This window comes from Silurus aristotelis (genome assembly GCF_946808225.1).
Source record: "Silurus aristotelis genome assembly, chromosome: 3".
NCBI classification, from domain to species: domain Eukaryota; kingdom Metazoa; phylum Chordata; class Actinopteri; order Siluriformes; family Siluridae; genus Silurus; species Silurus aristotelis.
The window spans coordinates 6,508,699-6,522,335 of NC_139576.1; the positions used below are offsets into that span (position 1 = coordinate 6,508,699).

At 39.5% G+C, this 13,637-nt stretch overlaps 1 protein-coding gene across 29 annotated transcripts in view; it reads right to left on the minus strand.

The window, feature by feature from the left end:
- The window catches only part of ttn.2 (titin, tandem duplicate 2), a 179,061-nt gene that overhangs the window by 43,162 nt on the left and 122,262 nt on the right, over positions 1 to 13,637 (minus strand). For all 29 annotated transcript variants that reach the window (XM_083536168.1, XM_083536178.1, XM_083536167.1 and 26 more), the window contains 25 exons: positions 13,303 to 13,611; positions 12,927 to 13,208; positions 12,491 to 12,790; positions 12,112 to 12,405; positions 9,057 to 12,011; positions 8,622 to 8,957; positions 8,247 to 8,531; positions 7,842 to 8,141; positions 7,442 to 7,744; positions 7,060 to 7,335; positions 6,651 to 6,947; positions 6,019 to 6,321; positions 5,620 to 5,919; positions 5,241 to 5,528; positions 4,700 to 5,002; positions 4,293 to 4,595; positions 3,902 to 4,207; positions 3,505 to 3,792; positions 3,101 to 3,391; positions 2,539 to 2,826; positions 1,837 to 2,424; positions 1,444 to 1,548; positions 1,149 to 1,346; positions 745 to 1,041; positions 40 to 627 (listed from right to left, as the gene is read on the minus strand). In XM_083536168.1, the coding sequence (XP_083392294.1) occupies positions 40 to 627; positions 745 to 1,041; positions 1,149 to 1,346; positions 1,444 to 1,548; positions 1,837 to 2,424; positions 2,539 to 2,826; positions 3,101 to 3,391; positions 3,505 to 3,792; positions 3,902 to 4,207; positions 4,293 to 4,595; positions 4,700 to 5,002; positions 5,241 to 5,528; positions 5,620 to 5,919; positions 6,019 to 6,321; positions 6,651 to 6,947; positions 7,060 to 7,335; positions 7,442 to 7,744; positions 7,842 to 8,141; positions 8,247 to 8,531; positions 8,622 to 8,957; positions 9,057 to 12,011; positions 12,112 to 12,405; positions 12,491 to 12,790; positions 12,927 to 13,208; positions 13,303 to 13,611 (10,383 nt within the window). The remainder of the gene's footprint in view (positions 1 to 39; positions 628 to 744; positions 1,042 to 1,148; positions 1,347 to 1,443; positions 1,549 to 1,836; positions 2,425 to 2,538; positions 2,827 to 3,100; positions 3,392 to 3,504; positions 3,793 to 3,901; positions 4,208 to 4,292; positions 4,596 to 4,699; positions 5,003 to 5,240; positions 5,529 to 5,619; positions 5,920 to 6,018; positions 6,322 to 6,650; positions 6,948 to 7,059; positions 7,336 to 7,441; positions 7,745 to 7,841; positions 8,142 to 8,246; positions 8,532 to 8,621; positions 8,958 to 9,056; positions 12,012 to 12,111; positions 12,406 to 12,490; positions 12,791 to 12,926; positions 13,209 to 13,302; positions 13,612 to 13,637) is intronic.

A 13,637-nucleotide genomic window follows, 5' to 3' on the forward strand; every position in this document is an offset into this window, starting at 1 on the left:
TGAAAATAAAATAATACAGGTACATAAAATTATACATACCAAAGCTGTCAACCATCTTGACTGGACCGGACTGTGTGGCATCACCTGTACCATACTGATTGACCGCAAAAACACGGAAGAGATATTCATTGCCTTTAATCAACTTGCAGGCCACGTAACGGCAATCTATTATATTTTCAGCAAGCTTAGTCCAAAGAAGGCGGCTAGTTTCTCTCTTTTCTAGGGTGTATGATTTGATTGCAGAGCCTCCATCCTCTTCTGGTGGTAACCATGTAAGTGTGCATTTTTCAGCAGAGACACTGCTAGCCTCAATAGGACCAGGTGGACCAGGCACATCTAGGACTTTTACTTTGACTTTTTCATCCTTAATACCATATGGGTTGCTGGCAGTGATTGTATACTCCCCTGTGTTATTTCTACTGGCATATTTAATTGATAATGTTGAAGATGTGGGTGTGCTTGTGATCTGGACAACATCTGATGGCTTCATTTCTCTTCCTTCCTTAGACCATACAGCTGTAGGTGGAGGTTTGCCAAGGATACTTGATGCGGAAACCACAATTGTATCCCCAGCCTTGACAGTGACACCATCCTTCATTTCAGGATCAATTGTAATAGTTGGTGGCTCTGTAAAAATGTAAGATACTAATTATATATTTTTTGGGTTATTTGTTTTAAAATATTCTATACATTCTAAAAATGATATATGAATGGTATAAATCAAATTAATTTAGTAAAACATACCATATTCATCTTTGCAGACAAGGGTGCCAGTTTGTTCTGAGGGTTCACTGATGGCACCAGCTGCATTCTTTGCCCTAATTCTAAAATCGTACATGGAGCCTTCTTGCAAATCTGTCACTGTAAAGGCACAGCTCTGGATATTGATATGATTGGCCTTCTTCCAGACCTTTCCTGGATGCTCTAGTTTTTCAATGATATAGCCAGTCAGTTTGTGTCCTCCATCATATTTCGGTGCAGTCCAAACAAGTGTTACACTGTTTCTCGTTATGCTGATTACATCAGGTTTGCCAGGAGGATCTAAAGAACAGTGATAGGACATTAGATGAATAATCAATTGATGGGTTATTATTTTATTAAAATGCAAAAAAAAAAAAAAATTGAAAAAAAAAAAACTATGTATGTACCAATTGGATCAAGGGCAACCAATGATTCAGTTGGTTTGCTTGGTTTTCCTAATCCAGCCACGTTTATAGCCATAACTCTGAATTCATACTCGAGACCCTCAACTAAACCAGTCACTCTAGACTCCTTCACTCTCAGAGGTGTCTTGCTGGCTCTTTTCCATAATAAACTGTTTCTGTCTTTGAATTCCACATGGTATCCTAAAATTTAAAATGTAAAACATGGTTAAAGTTTTACATGATCAGAACACACACAATAAATATATTAAAAACTAGGAACTAGGAAGTAAAAACTAACCTGTAATAGGAGAACCTCCAGTATCCCTTGGATCTGTCCATGACAAAATAGCAGATTCGTGGCGTATAGCCAAAACTTGTGGTGGATCTGGAGCCTCTGGGGCATCTTTTGAAAAAGAAAAACAATTTTTGTACATATTTCCAGCTCACATACTTGCAACACTGTTTTAAAGCCTTACGTTTTAAGCTCAGTATTTACCAAAATGAGTTTTATGTACAAATTTAGTTCAGTTAGTTTAGTATTCTATTTTAATGCCAAACAAATGAAAGTAAAATGATTTTTATACAAACAGCATTTAAGTAATTATTATCAATATTGTACAGGTGAAGTTTATAGAAACGTTTATGAAACAGTGTTAGTATTTGTAACAGGTTTCTTTGTCTTTACACTCACTGAAAGGATGTTTAGCCACCACTGGATCAGATTTCAGGAATTCTCCAACACCATATTTGTTTTCAGCACATACTCTGAATATGTACTCTGTTCCATCATGAAGTCTGGTGACTCTCATGATGTTCTTCTGAATGGCTGAAGCGACAGTAGCCCACTTGTTACTTGTGGAATGCCTCTTCTCTAAAATGTAGTTGGAAATTTCTGATCCACCATCATCCTTCGGTGGACCCCATTCTAGTGTAATTCCATCAGCAGTAATTTCATCAAATTTGATTGGTGCTGTGCAAATGCCAGGCTTTCCAACAACCTTGATGTCTATTGTGCATTCCTTGGTTCCAGCACTGTTTTTCAAAATAAGACCGTACTTATCCGCATCACCTCTGTGACAGTCACGTATCAGCAAGGTTGTGTTTGTCAGCGTGGATTCGCTAGAGACTCTTCCACTGTCTCCCAAAGCAACAACACCCTTCTTCCACATAACCGCTGGAGCAGGAATTCCAGATATCGGGATTGTAAGGCGAACTGTGCTTCCCTCCTTTGCCACATAACAAGAGTCTGGCAACCCCTTTAGGTCACAGTCTGGAAGAACTGAAGAGTGAATGTGCAAAAATTAATATAAAAATGTTAGACAACCCCAGCACTGTTTAAAATGATTTAGTTTTTTGTGTTTTCTAATGTGCAGAAATGTAATCATATCCATACCAATTTGATCCTTTGCCACCATAGCCAGTTCAGTAATGGGTCCTTCAGCAGTTTCATTGAAAGCCTTAACTCTGAAAGAGTATTCTTTTCCTTCTTTCAGGTCCGTTGCTGTGTATTGCAGGTGTTTGGACTTCATAAGCTGCTTCCATTTGTCTTCACCTTCACTGATTTCTAATTCATATGCAACAATATGGCTTCCACCATCACTGATGGGCTTCTTCCAAGTAAGAGTGCAAGAATCCTTGGTGACCAGTGCAGGTTTGAAGTCTGTAACTGGTCCAGGTTGCTCTGCAATAGAACATTATTAGAATGTAATTAATTTGTGGAGCATTATTTAACACATTCCTGCCATTGCATATTTAATTAGAAATCTAATTAGCTATACATACCTCTAATTTAGGACAGATGGATTTATATATGTTATATATTCTTAATCTATTTATTTCTGTACAGCTGTTGTGAAAATCTTCACTGTTAAATGTGCTATAAATGCAAGTGAAATATATAAATACAAATGAAATTGAACTGAAAAACGTTCAGTTCAAAGGATAACAACTCTTACCTGAGGCTTTCACTGGTCCAGCAGTCTCACAGCCTTCACCAATACCATACACATTTTCAGCTGAGACTCTGAAACAGTAGGAATTTCCAGCCTCTAGGTTAGTAACTCTGAAAGATGTTTTGTGGCATTTAGAAGCAACACAGGTCCATGCTTTTCTTTCTGCCAGACGTTTTTCCACAACATAGCTCTTTATTGGACTTCCTCCATCAATTTGTGGAGGATCCCAAGTGATGGATGCATGATTTTTTGATGTTTCTTTTACAATCAGGTTGAGTGGTGGTCCAGGTGTATCTAAGTAAGGTTCAATACATAATATCAAGTAAATATTTTGTATAGCTAGTATAGGATAAAGCTATTTTTAAGATTTAAATGATATCTAAAAAACATTCTGGAAAAAAAATTACCTAAGACTTTCACAACTATAGTGTAGGACTTGGATCCACTGCTGTTTTCAAGGGTTAGCACATATTTGCCAGCATCATATCTATTGATATTTTCACAGTATACATATGTATCCCATTCAGTCGTGTTGATCACGAGACCTTGCCTCTCCTTCAAGTTGGCATTGACCTTGCTCCATGTCACCTTTGGTGCAGGCCGGCCTCTAACTGGTACATAGATTCTCAGGGTGACTCCAGCACGCAATACAAGTACTTTCCTGAGATCTGCATCAAGTTCTGCCTCAGGAGCAACTATTAGAAAAGAAAAAAAATTAGTAAAAAAGAAAAACATAGTATGTCAAACATCTAAATATAGAATATTAAAATGTTTAATACAAAAAAACCCAGACATTTTACATACTTAAAATGTCTTGTGCCAAATGCTTCCCAGGAACTTCACTTGGTTCACTAAATCCAATCTTATTGACAGCAAGCACTCGGAATTCATACTCTGTGCTATCAAGGAGCCCGGTGACAAGGAACTTTGTGACCTGGAGATTTTTTGGTATATTGCACTTTAACCACTCTTGTGAATCTGCCCTCTTGACCTCAACAAGGTATCCCAAAATTTTACAGCCACCATCATATGCAGGCTTGGTCCAAGATAGACTGACTGAGCTGTGTGTCGAGTCAACAACCTTGGGGAAACCAGGTGGCCCTGGAGGATCTATAGTAATGGTAGATTAATGCAGTTGTGTTAGAACGATGAAAAGGTACGTTAAACTGGATTATGAATATGAAACTTCACTTACATAGTGGGTCCAATGCAAAGGCAGCTTTAGATGGATCACTTGGTTTGCCGAGACCAGCCTTATTGAGAGCTATAACTCTGAATTCATACTCAGAACCCTCAGTGAGACCTCCAGCTTTAATTGTTCTATCAAGGACAGGTTTTCTGTTTATTTTAGACCAACTCAGTTCGTGAGTTTCACGTTTTTCAACCATGTATCCAGTGATTGGGGATTTGCCATCATCAGCAGGGGCCTTCCAGCTCACAGTCATGTGGTCTTTGGTAACATTAGTAATAATAGGTGGGTCACAAGGTCCAGGAACATCTGGTTTAGGGGATAACATTGTGAACATGAAAGAAATACCATGGACAGTTTACACATTTGAGATGGACTCCATTAGATTAAGACATAATTAAAAAAATACTTACCATATGGATTCTTAGCAATCACAGAGTTAGTGACAATTGGATCACCAACACCATACTTGTTTTCAGCACTGATGCGGAATTCATATTCATGGCCCTCGATCAATCTCTCCACTGAGCAGTTTGTAATCTGGCCATTGATGTTGGAAGTAACTTGAGCCCAGTTAGCACGACTTGTTTCACGTTTATCAACAATGTAGTTGGTAATTTCAGCACCACCATCTGAAAGAGGTGGTTCCCACCGCAGTTTGACTCGGTCAGCAAAGACCTGGCTAATCTTCACTGATGCTGGTGGTCCAGGTTTATCTGTGAAAAACAAAGATTTTATTAAAATTTTTAATTCCATTCAAATCTACATCATTCAACAATTCAACAGCTACATATTCTGTAAATTTGTGGTCTGGGATTTAAATGGACCACTTCAGTTAAATGAAGTAAATGTTCCATTGCATATACAAATTCAAATCAACAAAATCTATGTTCATGAAGATGTAAATGGGATGATATACTGATTGAAACATTATTTAATTTACTGATTACTTACCCAGAACTTTCAGCTTAATGTTGCCAGACTTGGTGCCACTAGGGTTCTCAGCAACAATAGTATACTCTCCAGTTTCCTTTCTTGTAACTAAAAACAGCTCTAAGAAGAAGAGGTGTTTCTTTTGAGACATTTTTATGCCTTCAACAGGTGTCAATGGCACACCACCTCTCTTCCATGTAACCTTTGGTAATGGTTTTCCATGGACCTCAGCATATAGGCAAACATTTTCTCCAGCTTTGGCAATGATTAGGTTCTTCATTTCAACACTAATATCAACCCTGGGTGGAACTGAAATTTTAAACAGAAAAAAAGAGATTTAAATCGTAACATAGGCTTGCACACATTTAAATGTAAACAATTTAGGTGAAGCAAGAGTTACCATTCTCAGCAATGACTGTGATTGGATCAGACTCTTCTGAAGGATCACTGATGTTAATAATTGTCTTTGCAATAACTCTGAACTTGTACTGAGATCCCTCATCAAGTCCAGTGACAATGTACTCCTCATTTGGCACATTTTTGCTACTTGCATTTACACGCACCCACTTATCACCTGGAAGCTTCAAAGACTCAACATAATACCCAACAAGTTTACTACCACCATCATGTTTTGGACGGTTCCAAACAAGGGAAACTGTATGTTTTGTTATGTCAAGAACCTCTGGTTTACCAGGTGGATCTGGTTAAAAAAAAAGTGAATAAAATGATATTAGATTTGACATCTTAATACAGCATATAATACATGATAATTTAATAAAATAGTTTCTCTTTCACATACCAACTGGGTTTCTTGCTGTAATGATCTCAGTAGGTTTGCTTGGCTTGCCTTGGCCTGCTTTATTCACAGCAGATACTCTGAAAGTGTATTCCAGACCATCAATAATGCCAAAACAGATGTATTCGAGTGGACGAACGAGTGCATCATTTGCCTTGACCCACAGAAGGCTGTTTCTCTCTTTACGTTCAATTGAGTATCCTATGATAGGACTTCCACCATCATTTATTGGTCTCTCCCAAGACAAAACAGCAAAGTCCTTGGTGATTTTATTGACACGGCAGTTTATTGGTTCGCTGGGTGGATCTGAAATAGCACATTTAAGAAGGTTAAAATCTTGTGAGAATCAGACCTATATTCATAGCATCTCATGGGCTTTTCTTACAAATTAGTTTTTGGATATATGTCCAGCATACATTGTGTTACTTGCAATTCTAGCATTTCTTAAAGATTCTTGACAAAAGCCCATACAATGAAATGTGTACAGTTCATTTCCAACAGCTGGGGTGAACACACAGCTACCAAAATGGACCTTCCCAAGGGTTTACACACACCAGAGTATGATTCAAAAACAAGGTTACAGTGCCCTAAAATATAGCTTTTGTAACAGTTTTTTAGTATTATGTTAGACCTACCAAATGGATGTCTTGCAATCATTTTTACAGAGTAGATTGGCTGTGAAATTCCAAATCGATTTTCTGCACGAACTCGGAAACCATATTCCTTGCCAGGGGTAAGTTTTACTCGGCAACTGGTCTTGGTGCAAGAGGCGACAGCAGGGACCCAGTCACCTCTGCTCACATCACATTTTTCAACAATGTAATTAGTGATGTTGCTACCACCATCCTCAGTTGGTGAGTTCCATGCAAGAGTGCAGGCATCAATGTCCACCTCAAGAACTTCCAGAGGCCCTTCTGGAGGACCAGGGATATCTAAAAGAAAATTGATATAGACATATGAACATATACATACTGTATTGGCATAACAAAGACGTTATAATGGATATTGTTGCAAATATATAGTCATTGTCCACTGGTAACCTACCCATGATGATAATTCTGAGGATTTGGTTGACCTTAGAAATGTTGTTCTCAGCAGAAAGACTGTAATAACCACTGTCCTTCCTTGAAACATCCTTAATCATTAGTGTTGATGAGGTCAGTGTTTTTTGCACAGAAAGACGATCAGATGTAACCAGGTCATCACTTCCTCTTTTCCATGTAGTGACTGGAACAGGTTTACCATATACAATTGCTTCAACCTTAAGCTTTGTTCCTGCCCTTGCTGTGACCAAATCAGGCAGAATAATCTTTGGTGGCACTAAAGATAAATGGCAAAAATAACATGTTTATATTACAAGGCAATGTCTATAAAACAATACAATTCTTACATTCAAATGTAACTATGAAATAAATAAGAAACATACGCAGTTGCTCTTTGACTTCAAAAATTCCTTCAGCCTCTCTTGGCAGACTGCATCCTATAGCATTCCTTGCAGCAACTCTGAATCTATATTTTGTGTTTTCTTTTAGACCAACAACAACAATGCTCATGTCTTTCACAACTGAGTACGAGGTCCATTTGTCCTCAGGTTGCCCGGCCTCCTGGTAATCAACTACGTAGCCATTAATCTTCGACCCACCATCTCTCAGTGGTTTTAGCCATCCAAGTGTTGCGCTGTTCTTTGAAATTTCTAAAAGTTCCATTTTCTTTGGTGGATCTGGTTCACCTTTAAATAAAAATTAATAAATCATAATAAATTACATGCATTATTATATAAATACGAACAATATCTGTCAAAGAGTTTGCAGTACATGATCACTTACTCATGGGATCTACAGACAAATAGGATTTCGGAGAGTCTTTTGGCACCCCAATACCATATTTGTTGACTGCTATGACCCTGAAGTAATATTCAGTTCCTGGTGTTAGATTTGTTATTTTAAAGCTTGTTTTCTTTAAGTCGTTGGTGCAGTTTGTCCATGTCTTCCTATCGACTTCACGTTTTTCAATAATGTAGTTAAGTATTGGACTTCCACCATCATTATCTGGAGGTAACCAGGAGAGTTGGCAAGATGTCTTTGTGACATCAGTTGCGACCAGTTCACCAACAGGTCCAGGAGTATCTGTTGAGTATTATTTTTAGTAAAATATTAATTATTATTTTTTTCTTTTTTTATTGTATTTTCTAAAGAAACAAACAACATACATTGTAGTGTAATTTAACTTACCTAAGACCTTGACACGAACATATACAGCTTTCTCTCCTGAAGGATTTGAGAGTGTCAGAGAGTATCTTCCAGAGTCTTCACGTGTGCTCTCAGGTATAACAAGGAAGGTCATTGTATCAATCTGGTCTACATGACCTCTTCTGACAACATTGTCAATACCAACACGTTTCCAGGTCACTTTAGGTGATGGCCTTCCTCTGATTGTGGCAAATAATCTTATGGGACAACCTGCTCTTACACTGAGCCCCTTTCTCAAACTGGCATCCAGATCAATCTCTGGCAATTCTGCAGTAAAAGAAAAAGATACAGATTTTGCCATACTGTGCATGTTTATGTACCGAACATGAAGATTAGGAAAATGAGAAAGCATCTTACCATGAATCTCTTTTGGTATCACAGCTTCTTTCAGTTTTGCTGGGCGACCAATTCCAACTTGATTTTGTGCAAAGACACGGAATTCATATTGTTTTCTCTCATCCAAATTGATCATTGTGAATTCAGTGAGAACAAGCTTCCCGCTAGTATTGCATTTTGACCAGCCTTCCTCTGGATCTCTCTCTTGTTCACCTTCCATTTCAACCTTTTCTCTCATTTCCACGAAATATCCAATGATTGGCGCACCTCCATCATACACCGGCTTGAACCAGCCAAGTGTAACTGAAATCTTTGTACTGTCCACCACTTTCAGACCACCAGGAGGACCAGGAGGCTCTGAAATAGTCAAGGATTCATAGATATTTAAAATTTGTTACAAAAAAGTTATTATAAAACCTTTTATAATACTAGTAAAATATAAATAAAAATACATACCTATTGGATCCTTAGCAGCAACTGGTCTTGAGGGTTTGCTTGGCTCTCCCAATCCAACCTCATTTTCAGCTTTAACACGATATTGATATTCGTGGTTGGGAATCAAGTTCGTTACTTTCATGCGCCTCTCAGAGATAGGACTTTTGGTTACTGGAACCCATCTTACAGCCCGCTTCTCCTTTCTTTCTAGGATGTAGCCAGTAATGGATTTTCCACCATCATTCTCAGGAGGAGCCCATATTACAGTCATCTCATCTTTGCCAATTTTGCTGACTTCTGGTGGATCAGGTGGACCAGGTCTGCTGTATTGTGTTTTAGCAATAACAGGCTTGCTCTCCATTGGAGGACCTGTTCCCATCTTGTTCTCTGCTCTAATCCTAAAGATATACTCATTGCCTTCCACAAGGCGAGTCACATTACAGTAGCTAGTGACTACATTAGCAGAATATGTAGACCAAACCATTCTTCTAGTTTCACATTTTTCCAGAATATAGCTATCAACTTCACAACCACCATCATCTGCTGGAGGATCCCACACAACTCTACACTTGTCTGTGGACATACCCGTGACCCTGACATCCCTGACAGGTCCTGGTACGTCCAAAACACTTAGCATTGCATATGCAGTGAAACTTCCAGCAGGGTTTGTGGCGGTGATTACATATTTTCCAGTGTCTGATCGTCTGGATTTAGTCATAAGGAATTTTGAATAATCAGCTCCAGTGTCAATGGTGACTCTTGGGTTATCTTCTGTAGCTTTGTCCTTGACCCATTTTACCTCAGGTTGTGGCTTTCCTCTGAGGGCTGCTTCAAGCCGGACAGAATCACCAGCTTTAACTACTATAGTACCAGCAAATTTTAGGTCAAGAACTGGTTTTAGAATTTCTTCTTTGACAAGAATGTCAGCTGTCTTCACCCAGTTGCTTTCTCCACCATCATTTGTTGCTCGAACTCTAAATTGATATGTTTGGTTCTCAGTACATTTGTCTGCCATAAAGAACGTTTCTTTGATTTTGCCATCATGTAAACTGTCCCACTTCTCAGCATCCTTTAATTTCTTTTCCAGAATGTAAGCTATGTTTGGACTGCCACCGTCAAAATCTGGTCTTCTCCATCTCAGGAATACAAAGTTCTTGCCAACACTGGCTACATGGAAATTTTCTGGTTCACCAGGTTTCTGAAGTGGATCAATTGCAAGTATAGGTGTTTTGGTTTCTGTTGCTAGTCCAGGTCCACATTTGTTCTCTGCACACACACGGAACAAATATTCATGATTCTCCTGGAGTTTTGCCTTCACCTTCCGGTTGGTGCAGTCAGCAGAGATCATTGACCAAGTTCTGCTGCTTGGCTCACGACATTCAACAATGTAGTTTGTAATCTCAGTGCCTCCATTGTCCTCAGGAGCATCCCAGTTCACCATGCAAGAATTCTTGTTCACATATGTCAATGCAAGATTCCTACAAGGTCCAGGTCTGTCCAGTACAGTTACAGTGATGGTAGCTGAGGCTTCTCCACTATCATTCACAGCTTTAAGAACATACTTTCCATGATCTGCACGAGTTGCCTCCTTGATACGCATATATACTACAGGGAAATTGTTTGTGAGAGTAGTACGTTTATCTCTTTCCAAAACTGTCTCACCCCTGGTCCAAGTAATCTCAGGATCGGGTCTTGCCTTCACATATCCAGTAATATTAATGTTGTGTCCTACACGTACAGTTACATGTGTACGGCATGTAACATCCATTTCAATCTCTGGTGGAATGAGGATATCTTGAGCAATAACAGATTCTGGGACCTCTCTTGTCTCACCATCTCCAATCATGTTGACAGCTCGAATACGGAACCTATATTCTGTGCCTTCGGTTAGTCCCTTAACCCTATATGCACATTGTTTAATCAAATCATCTTTGTTAACTTTCTCCCATTCACCACCAGCTTTCTGACATTCCACGACATATCCCAGGACTGGACTACCTCCATCCCTTGTAGGCTTAATCCAGACTAAATCAGCATAAATGCAACTATAATCCTTTATTTTTGGATTGACTGGAGGTCCAGGTACTGTGATTGGCCTACAGGGTTTAGCTGGATCTGAGATAGGCGAGGGTCCACTAAAGCCAGCGATATTTTCAGCAAATACTCTAAATTCATATTCATTACCTTCAAAAAGTCCAAGAACTCTGAATCGGAGGTCCTTGCATGGTACCTTATTCACTCTAATCCATTTGCCTCCTTTATGTCTACGCTCAATAATGTATCCATTAATAGGACTGCCACCATCATACAATGGCATTGTCCAACCAAGAGTAAGTGCATCCTCGGAAATATCCGATGCGACAGGTTTTCCAGGATGGCCAGGTGCCTCAAACTGGTGCTTGGCAACAGTTGGTGCACTTTCAAGAGGTGCACCAATTCCCATCTTGTTTTCTGCACGGATTCTTACAACATATTCAACACCACTCTGTAAGCGAGAAATCTTAAGTCGTGTCACAGTGCTGCCAGAGCTAACAACTCCCCAGGTTTCCTTATTAGATTCCTTCTTTTCAACAATATAATTCATGACAGGGCTTCCTCCATCATCTTTGGGAGGACGCCAGTCAATGACCATTGAATCTGGAGTTACTTCAAGGATATTAACTGGGCCGATGGGCGCAGCAGGAACATCAAGGACTATGACATTCAAAGAAACAGTCTTGCTTCCTGCAGGGTTAGATACTGTGAGAATATAGTTTCCGGTGTGATTTCTTGTGCATGCAGCAATAGTCAGAACAGTTGAAAAGTTGTCTGTGTCAATCTTGGTATTTCCTTGACTTTTAATTTCTTCGCTATCAATGACCCATTTTGCAGTAGGAACTGGAATGCCTCTCATGATTGCAGGCAGCCTGATGGTGCTTCCAGCCTTCACAATGATGCCATCAATCAGTTTTACATCAACCTCAACAATTGGTGGCACTGTAAATTGTGAAAGATTTATTTTAGAAGTGTGAAATGAAAATTATTGTCATTATTATTATTATTGTTGTCATTATTAGGAAATGGAGAGAAAAATTACCAAGTTTCTCTTGGCAGAGCACTGGAACAGTGGTATCTGGTCGTCCAAGACCAACTATATTCTCTGCCTTCACACGGAATCGATAGGTTTTGCCCTCTTCTAGTCCTGTCACATGGCATTCAGGTATGCTCACAGTCTTGAAGGTGATCCACTCTCTCTCACCCTCCACCTGATACTCGACCAAGAAGCCAGTGATTTCACTTCCACCAGTGCGATCAGGCCAGTTCCATGCAAGCCACACTTCTGTCTTGTCAACATCTACATGGTGTAGGTCCTTTGGTGGTCCAGGTGGGACTATGAGACACAAATATTCATACTTTTATTTGCAGTTCACCTTAGCTCATGACAAGGCAAAAACATATCATCTGTTTTTACTTACACAGTGGATTCATTGCTTTCACAGGTTTCGTTGTCTGAACATATTCACTCCTTCCAAACTGATTTTCAGCAGCTACACGGAACATGTAGGATGTGCCTTCCATCAAATGCTTGGCTGTAATGCTTCGTTTTTTAGATGTTGCACAGACTGGCACCCACTGTGCAGAAGCAGCATCCTTCTTCTCTACCACAAAGTTGGTGATGCGCACACCACCATTATCCTCGGGGTCTTTCCACGAGAGTTGAGCTGAGTCACTTCTAACATCAGATACCCTTAAGTGTTGAATTGGGCCAGGTTTGTCTAGAAGAGCACAGAAATAGTTGTCCATTGAACTAAACCATATAAGATGTATTCATATTTAAAAGGGTTTTGGGGCGACCACATTTAGACGACCACAGAATTTTGCTTGCTCACAATATACTTAAGAAATCCTTACCTAAAACAAGCACAGTGCATATTGCGGTCTTCGACCCAGCAGGGTTTTCTACAGTGAGTGTGTAGTCTCCACAATCCTCTCGGTTACAGTAGCGCATCTCAAGCTTGGATCTTAATCCAGAAGTTTGAATTTCAGCTCTTGGAGGTATGTCAGTTTCATTCTTCTTCCATGTTACTTTCGGGAAAGGCATACCCTTGATTCCAGCAACAATTTTTATATGAGTTCCTGCCATTGCTTTAAGCTCACGAGGCATGCCTAACTCCAGCAGGAGCTCTGGAGGCTCTGAAGAAGGAAAGGATAAATACAGTTTGAACATTTAACACAATTTGCCTTTAATTGTTATTATTATAATTATTTTTGCAATGGCAAGACTAACCAAATCTGTCTTGTGCCCGAACAGGCTCAGGAATATTCGCAGGCTCAGATTCCCCAGCTGCATTCACTGCTTTGACTCTAAACCGGTACAACATTTCATTTTCAAGGTTGATTATTTTGAATGTTGTTTCTGGGCAGGACTCAGGAGTCTGATTAACCTTTACCCATTCTTCAGCTCCTGCTGCCTGGTACTCGAGCAGATAGCCAAAGATTTTTCCTCTGCCGCAGTCCTTTGGCGGCTCCCAAGATAGAGTGACGGAGTTCTTTGTTTTATCGATTGCCATTGGATTAACTGGTGGGCTTGGAATGACTGTATAGAAATAAAAAGTAAAATTT